The sequence below is a fragment of the Chanos chanos genome, chromosome 12 (assembly GCF_902362185.1).
Source record: "Chanos chanos chromosome 12, fChaCha1.1, whole genome shotgun sequence".
In the NCBI taxonomy this organism is placed as follows: domain Eukaryota; kingdom Metazoa; phylum Chordata; class Actinopteri; order Gonorynchiformes; family Chanidae; genus Chanos; species Chanos chanos.
Genome location: NC_044506.1, coordinates 3,549,665 through 3,563,272, shown reverse-complemented (window position 1 = coordinate 3,563,272; position 13,608 = coordinate 3,549,665). Strand labels below are relative to the sequence as shown.

The following is a 13,608-nucleotide window of genomic DNA, read 5'->3' as shown; positions in this document are numbered from 1 at the left end:
TGACAAAGTAGTGGAACCATTCTCTGTTTCATATTTTAACATCCCCAAATAAACAACAGCAGAGAGACCATCACACTGGTTGCTTTATGTTATGAAATAAACTCAAAAAGGGTTGTTAGCCACCATCCCACATCTTGGTAATGGAACATGGGGGTTCAGAATTCTTACCGACAACCCTACACACATACATACCTTTTTAAAATGAATGTAAAGTTACAGAGAGAATCACTGAAAGACAAAGTGTTTCCAACTTTAGATGTGTTTGTAATGAATGTCTATTGCACTGCTGATATTTCAGTAGTGAAACCAATGACACACTGTTTTATTAAGCATATGGGATAGAATGGCTGTGCTATTTGAGTCTTTATGTGGAGCCTTGTCTTCATGTTGGTTTGAGATCAACAGTCACCTTACTGAGTGATTCTTTAAAACAGGGTCAGTACTCACCCTCTCAAAGACACACACACACACAAAGGTTCAGACACACACAAATGGACCAACAGAAATAAAGACTAGGACTGTGTGAAGTTTTAAGAGGTATTACTATTAATTTGGTTTGGAAAATTTTTGAAAATTACCTGTTGTCTTAATTGCCTTAATTTATGTTATTTAGATAATATTAATATATGCATGTATGTGTGTATGTATGTATGTATTTGTTTCTGTTAGGGATATAATTTAATACTTGAATGAGCAGATTTTATGTTGTGTTTATTGGACAAGCACTGTAATTTTTTTATTTTGGGCATAATCATTCATCTGAATCATTTTCTTGAAACGTGCCGTCAAGAGGCTGTCGTTCTCTTAGCTCTGTCTTGAATTGAATTTTTTGTTAATTTATTGACACTATTTTATGCAAGAACACTATAATTGTGAACGTGATGATCACCTATGATAGGGAGATTTTGATCAACATCTGACCTACAATCGATACGCATTTTATAGCTAAAAATTGTTCAACGGACTCAGCTTAGCCAAGTTAGGTTTTATCAATATCAGATCACTTTCACCTAAGGCGTTGCTTGTTAGTGACCTGATCAGTGATCTTAGCCTTGACATGATGGGTTTGTGTGAAACTTGGTTAAAGCCAGACGTTTTTCTCCCTTTAAATGAAGCTTCTGTCAAATCTAGAAAGGGCTTGATGCACATACAGATCAGTTTTCTCTTTATTCAAAGTAAACAAGAATTTCAAAGACTTACGGAACTCTAGAACAGAAACATGGCAGACCAAGAAAATGAACGTGACATGGAGGAAAACTCCAAACAACGCCAGCACAAAGAAACGGGAAACCAAGGGGTACTTATATCAAACTAAACAAGGCTAAACAAGGTATAACAAACTAAACACAGGTGAGAACGATGATTGAGCAAAGACTGAACAGGGCTGAACCAAAAACTGACAGAAGGGGGGGGGGGGGTGTCAAGAGAAAACAGTGAAAACAGACCCCAGACCCAACACTAGAGAGAGAACAAATGAGAAAAGGGGACACAGGAGACAGAGGGACCAGGGCGTGACAGCAAAAAATGGTGGGGGTGTAGCTCTAATCTATAATGCTAAATTTACTTCTAACACCCTTAGTTTACCTAATTTTGACTCTTTTGTGTTGCTCTCTGTGAAGCAATATGGTACTGCCTCATCTTTTCTCACAGCAGTGCTCTGTCATCCCCCAGGGCCCTATAGTCAATTTCTAGATGAATTTATCTCTGTTATGCTTACTAGAGTGGATAAAATCCTGATCCGGGGGGACTTTAATATTCACATCAATAACAATTCTAATTCACTTAATAAAGCTTTTACAACTATCATAGACACTTTTGGCTTTAACCAATATGTCCACGAACCAACTCATTTCAGTGGGAACACTTTAGATCTTATTCTAGCTCACGGAGTAGATATCTCATGTTGTCATCTCTCCTTACTCCACTGCCCTCTCAGACCATTTTCTTATTACTTTCCAAGTAACTCTTCCGTTGACGCCAGTTGTCTCTACCGCGGTTCGTAGCTGCTGTCGCGTTAGTGCTTCCACCACTGCTGTGCTCACTGACCTGCTTCCTACAGCTCTCAACTCTTTCAATGATCAGCAAAGATCTTTGAACGACTTGACGGACAACATAATTTCTACCCTTCGTAATGCACTAGATATGGTAGCACAATTAACTGTAAAAAATAGGCGTAAATACTTAACACCTTTGTTTAATAATGGAACCCACACGCTGAAGCAGGTGTGTAGGAAATTGGAACGAAACTGGCAGGCAACCAGACTAGAGGTTTTCAGCCTTGCATGGCACGGCAGCCTGATAGATTATAGATGCGCTCTCTACACAGCCGTATTACTCAAAAATAATTAATGTTAACAAAAATAACCCATGGTTCCTTTTTGATACAGTATCTAAACTTACCCAGAATCACTCCCCTCAATCTAGTCCTTTTACTGCAAATGATTTTGTTGAATTTTCTAGTGAGGATGTGCACCCTTTAACTCAATTTAACCCAATTTAAAGGGATGTGCACCCTTTAACTCAATTTAAATCTCTCTAGACGTTTTGTCCAAATTGGTTCACTCCACTAAACCAGCTTCTTGCCTCCTTGATCCCCCACCTGCTAAACTTTACATACTTTACATAGAGCTTTTCTCGGTTCTTGGCCCAACAATTTTAAACACTCTAAATATGTCACTTAAATCTGGTGTTTTACCCTCCTCTTTGAAAACAGCCATGATCAGGCCTTTACATAAAAAAACCGAACCTTGACCCTGAAGCCTTAAATAATTATAGGCCCATATCTAATCTCCCGTTTTTTTCAAAAATACTTGAAAAAATTGTAGCTGCTCAGCTGATAGCCCATATGTCCTCTAACAGTCTGTTTGAAATATTTCAGTCAGGCTTCAGGTGTTTTCACTCCACTGAAACCATGCTTACTAGAGTAACTAATGATCTTTTATTAGCCATGGATGCTGGTGCTACTTCTGTTCTTATTCTGCTTGATCTGAGTGCAGCATATGACACGGTCAGTCACACTATATTGTTAAAGTGCATGGAAAACCAAATTGGCATTTGTGGCCTGGCGCTCTCTTGGTTTAAATCTTATTTCTCTAAGAGAAAGCATTATGTCCACTATAATAATGTGACCTCTGAATACCATAACTTTAACTATGGTGTTCCTCAGGTATCCGTCCGTGGCCCTCTTCTATTCTCTATTTACATGCTCCCTTTGGGTGACATTATTTGCAGTTACAACATTAAGTTTCATTGTTATGCTGACGATACTCATTTTCTTACCTATCCAGCACAATGACCGGTCTGAATTGACTAACCTTGAGGCATGTCTTTGTGCTATTAAGGGTCTGATGTCTTCAAATTTTCTCATATCAAGAACACAATCAAAACTGCCTTTTATCACATTGCTAAAATTAGGCCCTTTCTAAGTATGGCTGATGCAGAAACCATTGTTCAGGCATTCGTCACGTCTTGCCTCGATTACTGCAATGTTCTTTACTCTGGTCTGCCTGCCTCTAGTACCAATAGTCTTCAGCTGATCCAGAATGCTGCTGCTAGAATTCTGATCACATTAGCCCTGTCCTGGCTTCCCTTCATTGGCTCCCAATTCATGCAATGGCAGATTTTAAGGTCCTTATTAACATATAAAATTTTACATGGGCTTGCGCCTTCCAACCTGTCTGACTTAATTACACCCTGTAACCCACCTCGCACCCTGCACTCTCAAGATTCCTCATTAATAGTTATTCCAAGAGTTAAAAAGAAGTCCACTGGCAACTGATCCTTTTCCTACCACTCTCCCTTCCTCTGTAATGGTTTACCTACAGAAGTACTCCGTCCATACTTTTAAAACAAGACTAAAGACTTATCTATTTTCTAGAACTTATGCATAATCTCATTTTGATTTGACTTTGGTATAGACGTGTAAAGCCCTTTGAGACTATGAATAGTGATATTGGGCTCTAAATAAATATTATTATTACTGATATTCTGATACATGTGAATGTTATGGTATAGATGTAATAAAATCATATAAAGTTACTCACTACTTTAGTACCCAAGATTCTTTTTTACTCACACTCAAGTCATTATGATGTCACAAGGCTGGACCAGGTGGGCTTGGAACCCGGGTTGCCAGGGCAGAAGACAAACAACCAGTGAACGCTCCACCCAGGACTAGGGTGAACCCAGTTGCAGAGTCAGACACTGGAGTGTAGGTTTGATCTCAAAAGATTTTAATGAAATAAAAAAATCTCACAAGTCCAAAGGGAGACAGCTCAATCCAAAAAGGGAGAAAGAACATGAGATCAAAGCAGGGAAAAAACTTAGGCAAAATGCTTTTTAAAAAACAAGCAAAACTAGTCCAAAAAGTGAAGAACAGGTTCAGTCCAAAAAGGCAAACAAAAGCATTTCTTCAAACAGAAAAAAAACATTACACAGTCCAACAAAAAAACAAGAACTCAGATGTCTTACATGAAACCGGACTCTAGAACGCAGGGAAAATAGCTCAAAGACTAAGCAACGGGTGAACAAAAGACCATGGTTTAAATAGACAGACAAGACAAGACACAGGTGATACACATACAACAATAATGAACATTAGGGAAACTGAACATGTGACAAGGACAACAGAGAGACTGAGGACCCCTATGGCCCAAAAAGAGGAATTACACCCACAGTCATGACAGATGAGTACTTTTACCTCTATTTGAGTTATAATTATTATAAAGTAACAGTATTTTTACTTGAATACAGTTTTTGCTTACTCTGCCCACCTCTGTAGACTCCTGAGAGTTCCACTGTAATGCATCACATCAAACGATTTTCTTTTTCTTTTTCATGTTTTTGTTCTCACCTGATTACTGAACTTTCTTCTGCCGCTGAGTTTGGCACATTTGGTGTTTCTCAAAACTCTTATTGAATTTCATCTTATTTCAATCTCACTGCATGGTTTTATTATAACTGGGAAAAGTCTATGAGTGTTGTTTGTTAAACTGACTCATTGTAATTGTTCATGTTAGTGTTTTTTCCCCTCTCATTTTCTTTGTATCTCCTGCATGGTTAGGGTTTCACCTCCGTGACGGCCCCCGCTCTGTAGTTTGTTGTGCTTGCAGGGTGGGTGTCAGAGTGGGTTGGCTGTCCTGCATGATGCTGGACACCTGGGAGATCTGATCCCTGAGGCATAAAGGGAAATGAAGGTCCCGTCAGTCCCCCCCCCCCCCCCCCCCCCAAATAGCCCCTGAGGAGCTGATTATCGCATAAGTGTCACTGCTAAATTCATTATCAGGCCAGATATACATGTAAGTAAGATAAAGCAATAGGGTGATCTACAAGTCAGAAGTGATGTGTACTCCACTGATTGATCTGAAAGCAGCATCAGGGACTTAAACATGATGTGGGCAGATACAAGGAGCCAGTGGAGGGAAATGAGGAGTTTAACTGTTAGACTGGCACCTGCATGTCTGTGTATAATCTCACTGTTGTTATGGCAACTCTAAATCTAACTCTAAATCTATCCCACTGTTTTATGAAAACTTTGTATATAATCTCACTGCCGTTATGGCACCTATGTGACTTTCTGTAATCAGAAGGTTAAGAGTGTGTCATTGTGCTGTATCACATCCTCCCCCTCAGCACCTGCATTACGTCCCAACTGCAGCAGTGCAGTCTCTGCGCAGTCTGACTGAGGGAGGTTTTTGTATACCTCTATATAACTGTGTGAACTGAGGTTCACTGTTAATGAGATGGCAACAGTAATAATCTCCTGCATCTTCATTCTGGACTCCTGTGATGGTCAGAGTGAAGTCAGTCCCAGATTTGGAATTCCTGACTCTAACTGATTAGCAATGTAAATGAGGAGTTTAGGAGCCTGTCCAGTATTCTGTTGGTACCGGGACATGTAGTGACCATAGTCACTGTGGTAACCAGCTCAGAAAGTGACCATTGGAACTGTAGTAATACACTGCAGGACTGGTTTTACAGTTGATAGTGATTGTGTCTCCTGGAAGAGCAGATTTGACTTCAGGAGTCTGAGTCACAGTCACCTGTCCTCTGGACTCTGAGATTAAATAAAGGGGGGTGGGGGGTAACCTTTTAAAGTTACATTATATGTTCTCAAAAAAATAAAATATATGATAAATAAATAAAACACAAATAAGAAGCAAAAAGAAAAATATAAACTTCAGCACATATAAGCAAGAACAGCTCCTTGAACACACTATGAAATTCATATTTTATATTTTCCCTTTACCTTTAACACAGCACAAAAGTGTCCAGATGAAGATGGTGATGAAAGTCATGGTGTCTGTGGGTTAAGTTAGTGGAGGCAGCTCTCAGTCATCAAAACTCACAGGGCTATAAACACTCCCAGAGCACTGAAGTATGTACTGCCAATGCAAAGTCTCCTCTCTCTATGGAAATCATCTTCCTTATTGCTCATAGATAAATAGTTAGTCTTTAATTACAGTATGACTGTCTTTCACCATCCTATATTAAATATGACATCATGTATATTTTTATATGCTAATAATAATTACAGCTCACTGACATACACGTTGCATATAATATGTGCGTCTGTTCTACTGTACTAGTGATATGTCCTTGTTGAGAGACATCAGCAATGTGTCTTTGTGTCTTCAGTAAAACAAGGACAAACTTTGGAAACTTTGAACTTGTCTGTTTGTTCAGAAAAAGAAAAAGAAAATGGACATTGTCCTGTAACGACTTCGTCTCCTCCCCCACTGACTGTGGCCATTCAGTGGTCAGTGTCGCCAGTAACTCATAAGCGGTCTGCTCACTCTTAAGAGAACATTTTCTTGTCTTAACACTTGGAAATCATTGTAAATTTGTGGGTGTCTTTTTGTTATCTTTTTCAGAGTGAAATTTGTCATTTAGAAAAAATGCAGCACAAGAGCTACCTTCAGGTATGTGAAAAGTGAACCGTCAACTGCAGCCATTCAGCGTTGTTGGTTTACTGATAACTGATCTGTTCACTCTATATCTCCCACACCTGTTTTCACTCTGCTGCACTCATTTACTCTTCCATATAATCTCTTCAGTTTCACCAACTCCCATGGCCAGTCTACACTGGCCATACGTGTATTCTGAGTGATGCTTTGTGATCCGGCGCTCTATCCGTTTATGTCTCGTTACTTTGTTACTCTAGTCTCCCGTTTGTTATTTGACTTCCTCAGTTCTGTGTCTTGTCCTGTCTGTTTGTTTTGTTTGATACTCGCCTTTTCAAGTTCGTGGTTGTACCTTCAGAGTATTAATAAACCCTGAATCTCTGCACTTGTGTCCTGCCCATTGGTGACATTGTGACATGTCCTTACCCACCTTCCTAAATATATGGTCAACTTAATACAGCAAATTAAATACAGTCAGGGTCTTACAAAAAAACTGCAAAATAAATCAAGACATACAATAAAAACAATAAATATTACATGTCATTACACTTCCTGTGAATCAATTATGATTCCCTGGTTACCAAGTACTTTCTGTGTAGCTCACATTCTTTGAAATCATGATTAGGAACTGTCTGAAGTTCCCATGTTCTCCAGTAGAGGATGATGTGTAGTACTGAGGTCTTCAGGACTCCATTTGTTTCTGCATTCGAGTGATTTTGAACAGCAAGTCAATTTGTCTCAGTAACTGCAAAGGACTTTTAGTGGAGGAACCAAACAGGATTTTGGCATTAAGTGTCTACACATATGTCATCTTTATAAAACATCAATATCAACTGTTTTGGAAAATGGTCTCTAATTAGTAACCATTTAAAAGATTAACCATTTAAAAGAAAATGTTTGTTTGATACTGGACAAGTTTAAGAGTAAAGTGCTAGCCAGTCTGAAAAATCAGCATAAAATGACAGATAAACGTTTGTATTTGATGGAATATGAATTAGTTGATAAGTTGATTGATGGCTGTCCGTGAGCTGGTGAATAGTAAAGCTAATAGTGTGAAACAATGTGCTGTAAAGCACAGAGAGATCAGAGTCATTAGAGCAGGAGGTTTTTGTACGGCCACTTAACCAGTTTGTATCACTGTGGTGGACTTTTGGTGGAGGCACCAAACTGTCAGTTGGACGTGAGTACAAGTTTCTGCTCTTTGTGAAAATAAAAGTCATTCACTAGTGTGTATTTTATAAATGGCAGTTAATACTAGTTTTATTTAAACTATTTTGTTTTAGTTTGAGTAAACTGTATATTTGGAGTCTAATGACAGTGTGGGCTGTTAAAATGACATTTGTTTCTTTGTCAGTGCGTTACTGAAGAACAATGTTTTCATTGATTTTACCTGAAAATCTGTACATTATTAATGTAAATGAAAACATTTTAAAAATGGAAAATTGTGTGCATAGAAGAACGGGCTTGTATTTCAGCCTTAATTTTATAAAAGTGACATTCAATATGTGTTTGAAATGTTTAAGAATAATGCAGAAACATGACAAAATATATGCTGGAGATTACTAATTCACTGCATATGAGTTACAAAACTTCTTGGAACATTTAGTTGTTACCAGTAAATGTAATCTCAGAACTGATCACAACAACCGCCTTAAATACTTGACAAGAATAAAGGCAAAAAAGAATTAAAATTAAATTGTTCAGCTACTTTCAATGTGTTTGTTAACTCATCAGTCTCAGAGTTTTTCAGATGTGTTATTAAAATTATAAGGTGAAATATCTTAAGGACATACTTCACTGAAATTTTAGTATGAAACTCAGACAACACTGAACTCTTGACTAATGTCATAGCTTATATGAATAGTTTTTTTTAAATGAATTTGTCTGTTTGAACTTTAATAGAACTGAATTCACATTTCATGTCTCTACATTCACTTTGTATTTACACTTTTTTTTTTTAATTCACTTAAAAGTCTTGTTAACTATTCATAAGATATGAGGTGTTGCTGATGTTTATAATGATTTCAAACTCATAGATAAGTGAAGAATGTTTCAAACTGTGTGTTAATGTTTTTGAGAGTATGCGTTTCAAAATAAACCTTTATTTATAGATTGTGACTAACTGTCTTTCAACGCTCTGCTGAACTTGGTTTTGTTCTGTGATGTAGAGATAAGGGAAGTGAAAGAGGCAGAGTCTGTGTATTTTTGAAGCACACATAAACTGTCTGTTTCTAGAACATAAAAATCACACACTCTGCTGGCTCACTGACACGTGTCAGTTATCTCTCCACCCAATCACAGCTGTCATTTCTGTTATGTCTCCTAGGTAACACTCAGCCCACACTGACGGTCCTGCCCCCCTCCAGTGAGGAGCTGAAGCAGGGGAAGGCCACACTCATGTGTCTGGCCAACAAGGGCTTCCCCTCAGACTGGAAGCTGAGCTGGAAGGTGGATGGTAAGAGCTGGAGTTCAGGGGTGAGCTCCAGCCCTGAGGTCCTACAGAAGGACGGTCTGTACAGCTGGAGCAGCACCCTCACCCTCCAGGAGGAGCAGTGGAGAAAGATGTCAGTGACCTGTGAGGCCACACAGGGCTCCCAGTCTCCTGTGACCCAGACACTGAGGAGAGACCAGTGTTCTGAGGAGTGAGAACACACACACACAGACACACACACACACACACACACACACACACACTGTCCCTCATCAATCTTGTTTTTCCTGTATGTGAGTCTCTCCAGCAGCTAAACATACAATCAGAGAATCTTCCATGTGACATGTGATATTCTTACATTTCATATCGAATCCATTCAAGTCCACTGCATGTTTGTTTTTTCCTGCTTAAGTGTTATTTTCTTTTCTTTCTCATTCATGATTAAAATAAAAAGCTTTTTTATTGACTGCCACTCCTGTTTCTATGTTTATTATGGATACAATCTTTCATCAAAATCGCACAGTAGATCATTCCAAACATCCATAAATGTTCAGGACAACATATGTCTCAGCATCATCATGAGTACATTTTTCGTTTGGGCATATATCAGACTACCCATATAAAGTAATTAGATTAAGTGAGTTTGGTTAAGTTGGTTAATTAATGAACACAAATAGCTGTTCCAAAAGAGCAGTTTTCACAGTTCTGCAGAAGAGTGTTTTTTATTTTTCACCAAAAGAAAACAAACAAAAAGAACCCATGTGACCATTTTACCTTGAGGTCAAATATTTAATTTAAGATTAAAAAATTAATACACGTATAAATCATTATTTTTTTATTGTTATTATTAAAATCTTCATGTTGTATTGAAGTTTCTCTTTAAATTATAAGTGATGAAACTTACTTTAGTTTCCTGGAACATGCAAATCTGACTTTCAGCCTCACAGCACCCACTCACACAGCCCCAAACCCCCTGAGACTGGAGACACCTGTGTGTGTTTGAGGTTTAAGAACTGAGAACCTCTGTGAACATTTAACTTCTCTTTTTGATCAAACAGTTTGTTCTTTGTTAAAAGGACAAAGTTTAACACATAAATAGTACTACGCACAACAGGAAAACTTTGCTTCAATTAATACAAAAGAGTGTTTCAGTGTGTTTAAGGTTTAAGAACTGAGAACAGTCTTTTGCTACTTAAAAGACTTACAAGACTAGCAAATGTTTTTTTTTTTTTTTTGTTTTGTTTTGTTTTTTTTTTCTTGGTAAAACCAAACTGTTGAATTGCCTCTATTCCTCTGTAAGACTTTATTACTATGGAAATGAAAGTGAAGAGTTATGTGCTGTGTGTTAATGAATGGACATCCAATAGGACTAGTATTTCACACGGGCTTGTGCAGGGCCCTGTTCTCCAGTCTCTGGTTTATCTTGTCTACATTCATGATGGAGGTGATACATCTCCAACCATGTTCCCTGCTCTCTTTGCTGATGATGCTGATGTGCTATTGTCACAGAGGAAATCCACTGAATTAATTAATGGGAAATTTATTAATATCAGACTATCACATCTCTAAACATTTGTAATCATTTCATAAAATCCCTAAAGTGTCTTGATAGTTTGTTAAGGGCAGAATGAATGTTGTAATGTTCTGGTAAAAAGTCATGTCTGTAGAGTGTAAAGGATTCAGCTTTCTGTGATACAGCAATGTTTCCAGCCAGTTTAGAAAAACAAATCATAGAAACTGAATGACGAATGTAGCAGGTTACTTTAACATCTGTTGGCAGATGGTATCGCTGTTAAATACTTGAAAAGAGAGGAAACCGTTAACTAATAGATCTAATCCTAAACCCTCATTACTATCAGTGTTGAAAATCAGAGTAAATATCAGAGTGATACTGGACCCTGAGTGTGTGTGTGTGTATGACTGGGTCATGTCATGTCAGTCAAAACATTCAGGGGGGAAAAATCTGAGTTAATAATTCTAACAAGAATGAGCCAAAATTAAAATACTTCTAGTGAGTTGAAATCTTAATGTGTATCTATGTATGTGTGCCATTGTCCCTTCTCTTCAGGGCGATGATCTAATCAATATTCATTACCATATCAATTTTCCAGCGTATGTATTTGGAATTATGGAATGATTATAGTGAGTGTATTGTAGTTATTGTAGCGTGTGATTGTTCTCCTCCACAGAGTGTGTGATTGTGCTGTATCACATCCTCCCCCTCAGCACCTGCAGTAGGTCCCAGCTGCAGCAGTGCAGTCTCTGTGCAGTCTGACTGAGGGAGGTTTTTGTACGGCTCTATATCACTGTGTGAACACCCAGTTACCACTGATCTTATGGTCACTCTGACAGAAATAACCTCCTGCATCTTCAGTCTGGACTCCTCTGATGGTCAGAGTGAAGTCAGTCCCAGATCCACTGCCACTGAAACGATCTGGAATTCCTGAGTCTAATTTATTGGCCCAGTAAATGAGACGTTTAGGAGCCTGTCCAGGTTTGTGTTGGTACCAGTACAGGTTGACGTCATTATAAACTTTGAGGCTGATTTTACAGTTAATCGTGACTGTGTCTCCTGGAAGAGCAGATTTCACTTCAGGAGTCTGAGTCACAGTCACCTGTCCTCTGGATTCTGAAATAAAACAGAAATAAGTAACAAGGACATGAAAATCAAAAATTTCTACAGAATTGACTACAAAATATGCTTGAAAGTAATTATAAATGAGAATAATTTATTAGAATATACTTTTAATTATATATTTCAGAATGTTGCATTTACCTTTTGTATGAAACACAAGTGTCCAGATGAAGATGGTGATGAAAGTCATGGTGTGTGTGGGTTAAGTTAGTGGGGCAGGCAGCTCTCAGTCATCAAGTGTTAAACTCACAGGGCTATAAACACTCCCAGAGCACTGAAGCATGTGCTGCCAATGCAAAGTTTTCTCTCTCTATGAAAATCATCTTCCTGGGTAATGTCAATACAGTAATCTATGTATGATCAACTAAAGTAAAAAATAAATGTGAAAAGAATTTTTTCGACACATAAAGTGTGTTAAACAATCTGTTATCAGATCTTTATTCAGCTCTAATCAGAAATATGATCTGAGAGATTCTTTTCACAAATCTTCTCTCTGAACTCTTTTAAGTAACAGGCGATAAACAGAAAGAAACCAACAAGTAGAGAGACAGGTAGAGAGACAGGACTGTGGAGGAGAAGAGAGGAAATGAGGTCATAACATGTCTCTCATTATCACCATGATGAGGTCACAGGTCAAATGATCACATCACAGATTCACTGAGGTCAGGGGTCACAGGTCACACTATGCCCAGATATGTGGAGAATTTTACAGACTTGGATATGGGAAAATTAATACATCTTCACATTTAATAAATTATTCATAATTGACCTCATATGATGAAAATGTGTTTTTGGACAGTGTTCCACACTGCATGGAGAAAGTAAAATAATGACAGTTCTCCGTCATAAAATGTGCAGCTGGTCTCTTTCACATAGACACATTCATATGGAGTTCATCAGTAAATCATTAAAGGACATTGAAGTGAGTCTATGTTGTCCAGGCTGAAACTGAAGTCAGTTCTGGGCCATGAGGGAGTTTTCAAACTCTCTAACTGTGTCTCTGCTGTACAGCTTTGTGTCACTCTAGTGTGACAGAGGTTTTTGTACGACTGTTTCATTACACGCAAAGACTGTGGTGGAGGGACCAAACTCATCCTGGAAAGTATTTATTCTTTCCTCTCCTTCTACAAAATGTGCTGTTTTTTTTATTTATTATGTTAAATACTCACAGGAGAGACAGTTGGAGAATCTGAAAACATATTTTGTTAGCAATGCAACAGATAGATTACATGTTTTAACACTAGAAGCGCTGAGCGCCGGTCATTTGACCGCTGTGACGTCTTACTCCCTGACCTGCCATCATTGCTGACAGCCAGGTAACAATAATGTTTGCCCTAAGCCTTGGCATTGTTTGTCACTGTTGTGAAATTAAACCATTTAAATGTTTGTCTCTTTTGAAGAATGATGGTATCAATCCTAAAGCTTGACAATAATTTGTCCATAGATTTAATGAGTGAGTAGTTCAGTGGACTACACTCCACACAATGGAATAACAGCCCAACGCTGTTTTTTTTTTTTTTTTCCTTTGAAAGATGTGCATACATTTAGTGATTGTAACAGACTGATGGAGGTTCTTCATGCATGTGCAGATTGGCTGAGGCTATATTAGAAATTACCAGGACAGAATGAAGACTTCTGGA

The 13,608-nt window shown here is 38.1% G+C and overlaps 1 gene segment (V, D, J or C); it reads left to right on the top strand.

Moving 5' to 3' along the window:
• The first annotated feature begins 6,896 nt into the window (after positions 1-6,896).
• LOC115825483 (Ig kappa-b4 chain C region-like) lies at positions 6,897-9,548 on the top strand. The segment is given in 3 exon segments: positions 6,897-6,920; positions 8,031-8,082; positions 9,229-9,548. Coding segments are annotated over 3 exon segments (396 nt in total).
• The last annotated feature ends 4,060 nt before the right edge of the window (positions 9,549-13,608 follow it).